At 40.2% G+C, this 6,544-nt stretch overlaps 1 protein-coding gene across 1 annotated transcript; it reads left to right on the forward strand.

Moving 5' to 3' along the window:
* Positions 1–2,195: 2,195 nt before the first annotated feature.
* On the forward strand, positions 2,196–6,544 carry paox (polyamine oxidase). Its single transcript, XM_061689945.1, has 10 exons — positions 2,196–2,380; positions 2,880–3,056; positions 3,135–3,262; positions 3,328–3,509; positions 4,214–4,395; positions 4,475–4,644; positions 4,880–4,965; positions 5,629–5,741; positions 5,827–5,981; positions 6,058–6,544. Exons 1-10 carry the CDS (start codon positions 2,224–2,226, stop codon positions 6,211–6,213), a joined length of 1,506 nt encoding a protein of 501 aa, XP_061545929.1. The 5' UTR covers positions 2,196–2,223; the 3' UTR covers positions 6,214–6,544.

Genomic DNA, 6,544 nt, shown 5'->3' on the forward strand with positions numbered 1-6,544 from the left:
ACCTATCAACTGTGAAATTAAACCCATCCATGGGCTAAATTACAAAATAACCAACCCCACACCCAGTCTTTCCAACAAGATCCAGAGCCATTTTCAAGTGATGGCCTGAGTCCATTCCACACATAGAATATTTCTATTGTCTTTACAGGTTCTCACTTTTTTTCCCCACACTCTGGACTCCGGTTCCACAGGTAGATGCAAGCAGCCGGCCGAAACGCACACAACCACTGGGGAGATCCAGCCTGCTGGAACACAGACACTTGCCAGCAAGATCCAGCCCACTATTACGCATCCACTTGCCAGCGAGATGACGAGTGAGAGCACACGAAGCCTCTCTATAGTTCCAAAACCCATGCCTGCCCCGGTTCTCATGGTAATGAAAGTCGGACTTGCAAGAGGCAGATCTGCCCCTAAAAACCGTCTGATTTTAGTAGACGAGTAATAGAGACACGGGAACTGTTTTAAATTTTGAAAATAAATTCAAGTCTCCTTTTAAAATCCATACTAATTACGATGATTGTATTGGGTAAAATATTCTAAACTAGGTCAGCCTTATAAATAAGTATTGTTCACCCAGGTGAGCTCCTCCTTAATTCTCATTTTAATGAAGTTTACATCCACTCTCCAGCAGTAAAACAATATACACTACCTCAGTGCGCTTTTTGAAATGATCTGCTCATAAGACGACTTTTTACAAATACTGACACAGAAGTCTTACTTACACAGACAATCAAACTGGTCTCTTACACATTCGAACTGCAGGAAGGGAAGGGAGGACTTCTACTGTACAAAGGCCATAAAGCCCTTCCCTATAATGCCACCTGTTGGCCAAACATTTACTTCAACTTCTATCTGAATATTTTTGTATTATTTATATTTTATTATTGTTTAACAAGTTTATGTCAGATGTAAACAGATACTCTATAGGAGAAAATATAAAATGCATCTCCTACAACACGACGGAACTTTTTCACAAAATGTTACTTTCTGCATATAACATGATTTTTAGACCATATTCAGATCTGTAGATCACAACAACACTGGATAGATAGGCACAATTAAAAAAGATCCAATATAGGAAATGTAAAAACAAACAAACAAAAAAACATCTCAACAGACATAGCAATAATCCCATGGAGTTCAATAAACTAAGCACAATATAAGGATGCTATGCAGTTCTGGTAAACTATATTACTATTGCCAAGCATGGAAAAGAAAGAAAAAAAAATAGAGAGAGGGACCTCAATTTATGATGGAATTCCATTCTGGGCCATTTCAAACAACCAAATGAAAAACAGTAAGTATGGAGGTAATTGAGAGTGACCTCCAGTGTTGCGTGACGGTAACTGAAGACCCCTGTGTATGTATTTTTTTTCTTAATAATACTTTACTCTCATAAAAATGGAGATTTGAGGTATTTTTTTTTATTTTATTTCCCCATAATATTATTGTTTCCTGGTAATAGTTCTAACTTTATTATTTTGTAATTCTTATTACACGCATGCAAACCAAAAACTAAATTCATTTAAAAAATATATCAATACCAAGCTGACAGTACAATAAACATTGTGCTTCTCAAGGCAATTTTTTTTTAATATACTGCTTTTGCATTTGTTTTAAAAAGATGTCCAGGTATATCTAATTAAGTGGATGATTTTTGGAAAAATCTGTTTACATTTTTTTTTCATATACAGTTGTATGAAAATTTAAATTTGTAATTAAATGTTAGTAATACAACATTTAATGTGGACTTTTAATTGGTTTTATTAATATATTTTACAAAATAATGTTTAGTGTTGTTTTTCTCCGGTACGCCGGTTTCTTCCCACAGCCCAAAAAACATGCATGGTAGGTTAATTGAAGACGCTAAACTGCCCGGAAGTGTGAATGTGAGTGCGAATGGTTGTTGGTTTATATGTGCCCTGAGATTGTCTGGCGACCAGTTCAGGGTGTACCCCCCCCCCCCCCCACACACACACACACACACACGCACACACACACACTCTCTCTCTCTCTGGCCCGAAAATAGCTGGGATAGGTTCCAGCTCGCCCGCGACCTTAGTGAGGATAAGAACTACGGAAAATGGATGGATGACTGTCACCCCGAAGTCCAAGAGAAGACCTCTATTTTGAAACTCACCACCAGAAGTCATCTTACTTGCACCCGGAAGCAGACCAACGTCCGGTTGGAGCGCGCTTGACGAATCTTAGTCTAGTTTGGTCATGTCGTCCACGGGTGTCGAGGCCAGAGTAGTAATCACAGGATGCGGGATATCGGGGATAGCAGCGGCACACAAACTCGTTAAAGCAGGATTTAATCATGTGCGGATACTCGAAGCGACCGGAAGAAGCGGGGGGAGGATTAAAACGGGAAAGTTTGGTGAGTAAAACACAGACCCAACCTTATCTCTGACTTGAGTCCCTTGTGTGTATCTATCTACAAGGGACTCTGTTATCACAAACACGAATCCACTCACATTGGCTCCTTGGTTAACGGCGGTGTTCCGTTCCTACGATGGCGACGTAACTCGAGTTTGTACGCCACGAACCTCGTCCAACGCAGTCGTAAAGTTATAACTGCAGTAAATAGGTAAATGAAAAACACTTCTAGGACATAAATAAAAAAATTAATAAACTAATAAAAAACAGTAAGTTCGGCGGTAAAGCTTGTGAGCGGAGTTGGGCGAAAGTTGAGGTTCATCTTGGACTGGTTGCCAGCCAATCGGCAGAGCAAATAGAGACAGACAGCCTTTCATATTCACACCTATGTTTAATTTAGTTTTCAGTGAGTTTAACAAACATGTTTTTGGAATGTGTCAGAAAGCTGGAGTTCACAATACCTCACCGCTATTATTCTTATGTCTTTTGTGTGTACGTAGGTGATAACATTGTGGAGATAGGGGCCAACTGGATCCACGGACCGTCCGAAGAGAACCCAGTATTTTGTTTGGCTCGGCAATACGGCCTGCTGAGTCCAGACGCTCTCACCCCAGAGAACCAGGCAATGGACATCGGAGGACATCCTCCCTGGATCCCCAATGTCTTCACCAGCTCAGGTCACTCTTGAGAAAACATCTGAGTCTCTTTTCCAACCAAAAATGCTGAACTCATGTGCTGTTCCTCCTAATTAAAAGGTCGCAAGGTGAGCTTTGAGGATGTATTCCCTGCTGTAGAGATGTTTAAAGAACTTCTGGCTGAGAGTTCAGAGTATCAGGAGGGGGGGGAACCCTGGCCCAGCATGGGCCAATTTATACGTGCGGAGGTAGGACCATCCTGTCCATGTTCGACCATAACTTGACAGTAAAGTTTTGTCTTGTTTGGGTGCAGGTGCTACAAAGATCAGTCAAGGAGTGGAAAGCAGACAATAAAATATCTTTGCAGCGGTGCATGATCAGCACCATGTTGAAGGTGGAGTGTTGCATTAGTGGTTCTCACAGCTTGGATGACCTGGGCTTGGGTGGTAATGGCCTCTATAAAACAACACTGGGACGTGACTGCACCTTTCCAGGGTTTGTAGTCCAACCTAGTATACATGAAACATGCATACTGTACATATCCTGTACCTCAATAACTGTTTCCGGTAAATTAGTCTATTTATCTCACATTGTTTGATAAAGTGACAAAACCGACGCCAAAACAAAGCAGTCAACTCTCTCGTCCCTGCACGCAGGAAGTGATGCATTCAAAGGTACTTGGAAATCTCAGTGTTCAGCAGAATTGGAGGATGCAGGATGCATTGTGGTCATCTACAACCATGCCGTTTCTAATTAAGCGTGAGCGATTGTTTATGAGATATAAATAGATTTCCTTAAAAAACGTTGGGATAACAACATGTTATGGATTGTCATCCAGAGTTATTAATTTACATCATGGGTGGGCAACCTGTGGCCTTTGGGCCATACGTGTATATGATTTGTAAGAATATTTGATGCGACCCTTCATGTCTTTCTAAAAACAAAACCGCTGAGGATTTTATTTATTTATTTATTTTTGTTAAATCCCCAAAACATATTGTATTTCTTTATAGCATCATATTTGTATGTATTTATTTTTTTAATAAAATCACTATGGCCCTAGCAAGACTTAATTGGAATGTCGTGCATCTTGTAACAAATTTAGCAAAGTTTTGTAATGGTAGGCACTGAAAGTAACATCCTCCTCTAACATTCGACCATTAATTTCATGTCCTGTGTTTTATTCTGCCTTTTTTCAGAGGTTATGAAGGTCTAGTCAGAAAGCTGATGTCAGAGCTGCCTGCTGGTGTGGTGACCTACAACCAGCCCGCTCGCTGCATCCACTGGAACAACTCTGACAAGAGAGGCGCACACGTGAACATCGAATGTGATGATGGGGAGATGGTGGCAGCTGATCACGTGGTCGTCGCAATTCCTTTAGGTATTGGCACACGTCAGGACTTCATTCAGTTGCTCCTCCTGAAATAACGATCAAACTATTCTTGCTTCTGTTTGGTCAGGCTACTTAAAGAAGCACCATATGTCACTGTTCCGTCCTCCTCTTCCTCTGCACAAAATGCACTCCATCCAGAGATTAGGCTTTGGCACAAACAATAAAATATTTGTGGAATTTGATTCGCCCTGGTGGGATGAGGATTGCGAGGTCATCTACATGGTGTGGGAAGATGAGGTGAGTCAATGAATGAAGCTGTGGACTTACTACTTGTGTACTGTTTTAGGGCAGTTTAAATGAATATCTCTGACACTTTCAAATCGGAATGTTATCTTTGTCAAGGCACAATTGTGATTATGTACTGCGACCCACTGTGTATAGATATATATAATATGCTTATCGCTTACCTTTGATGATAAAACTTTACCACCTAACATTTACCGGTAATCTGTTATGTCATCACGTTGTTCAGGATGCCATGGTGGACCAGGTGGGGGATATTCCAGGATCCTGGATAAAGAAATTGTTTGGCTTTACTGTGTTAAAACCCACTGAAAGGTAAGCAGTTTGGGTTCCCATGAGTGCTAGAAGAATTTTAGGAATGGCCATTCTACCAAATGCCCTTAATAAATTAATGGTGAAAATTAACAGGCGATTCATTATTTTTTACATTGATTTATATAGATTAAAGATATATAGACATACAGTATCTCTGCCGGTTGAGGACAAGCATCAACAATTAATTCCACACAATATTTAAAAAAATCTACCATGTTTAATGTTAAGAGCACAGATAGTGTAGTCCTACATGTAGCTACCTTTTGTATAGATTGCGCAGCTTTGACTTTGGCCATTGTCCCAATATTTAGCCACTGACCGTCCGAAGCTTGGATAAAAAATTAGTGGTTTGTATCAGCAATCCTGCATAAAAACTGTGCCAAACCAATCGTGAGTGACTTGCTGTGGTGTTACAAGAACATGTTGACACATACAGTACAGTATATTTTTACCATAACTGTCGTTACTAGGAAAGTTATGTTGTTGCTTTCGATTGTAAACCATTCATTAAAAAAGACGATAAAATGCTGGGATAGGCTCCAGCTCACCCACGACCCTAATGAGGAAAAGCGATATAGAAAATGATTTGGTGGATATTTTTTTTATTCAAGAGTGACATGTTTTGTTTGGTAGATTTAAAAAAAAAAGTCTTTACACCCTCAGGTTCGGCCATGTTTTGTGTGGCTGGATCGCTGGGCATGAGGCAAGTTATATGGAGACTTTGTCTGAGCAGGAGGTCCTGCACGCCGTCACACAACTCGTCCGCAGGTTTACAGGTGAATGAGTAACTGTCTTTTATAGTTTGACTGCACAAACTGGACTTTTTAAAAAAACAATTATTCTGTCCGTGTGTGTGTGTAGGTAATCCCATAATTACTCCGCGGGGAGTCTTTAGGTCTCAATGGTGTCATGACCCTTGGACATGCGGATCATACAGTTACCCTTCAAGGGGCTGCTCATTGCAGGACTTTGAGAACATGATGGAGCCTCTGCCATCCAAGCGATCACTCTCAGAAGTACTGACATTTTAAACACGAAAAAAAAGTTTATATCAACTCAAGAATCACAAACTGTCTGGTGTGTCCTTTCCAGCCGCTGCAGGTGTTGTTTGCTGGAGAGGCGACTCATCCCTGCTACTTCTCCACCGTCCATGGAGCTCTTCTCTCTGGTTGGAGGGAAGCCGACAGGCTCCTCGCTCACTACTCGTCATCCACTCGTCCAGCACAGCCAACAGAGTCAAAGCTTTAAAAGAATAATGCTGTTCGGACAAAGAGATTAATGCGAGATGATGTGATTTCAATGTACCTGTACATCAATTTTTATGATGATACAGATTAATCTTGGTGAATAAGTGCCATAAAATGAAAAGCTGATAATTATCTGTCTTAATTTAGAAGAAATATGTGTTGCTGTTTTGGAGAGCAAAAAAATATTACCTTTTAAAGGAATCCTCTGTGTACATCAATTAAAAAAAGTTGAGTTAAATATTTTTATGCATTACATACAGATACAATGTGACATGACATTTTAGACAACTGTCATTTATTTTTCTGTTATCTAATAAACATGTAATGTTCTA

The sequence above is a fragment of the Phycodurus eques genome, chromosome 11 (assembly GCF_024500275.1).
Source record: "Phycodurus eques isolate BA_2022a chromosome 11, UOR_Pequ_1.1, whole genome shotgun sequence".
NCBI lineage: Eukaryota > Metazoa > Chordata > Actinopteri > Syngnathiformes > Syngnathidae > Phycodurus > Phycodurus eques.

Bases quoted from the DNA above. Each gene is read 5' to 3' on its own strand.
- paox (XM_061689945.1), top strand. From the start codon at position 2,224: ATGTCGTCCACGGGTGTCGAGGCCAGAGTAGTAATCACAGGATGCGGG. The intron at 2,381-2,879 runs GTGAGTAAAACA...GTGTGTACGTAG, and splicing joins GATTAAAACGGGAAAGTTTG to GTGATAACATTGTGGAGATA. The intron at 4,396-4,474 runs GTATTGGCACAC...CTGTTTGGTCAG, and splicing joins GGTCGTCGCAATTCCTTTAG to GCTACTTAAAGAAGCACCAT.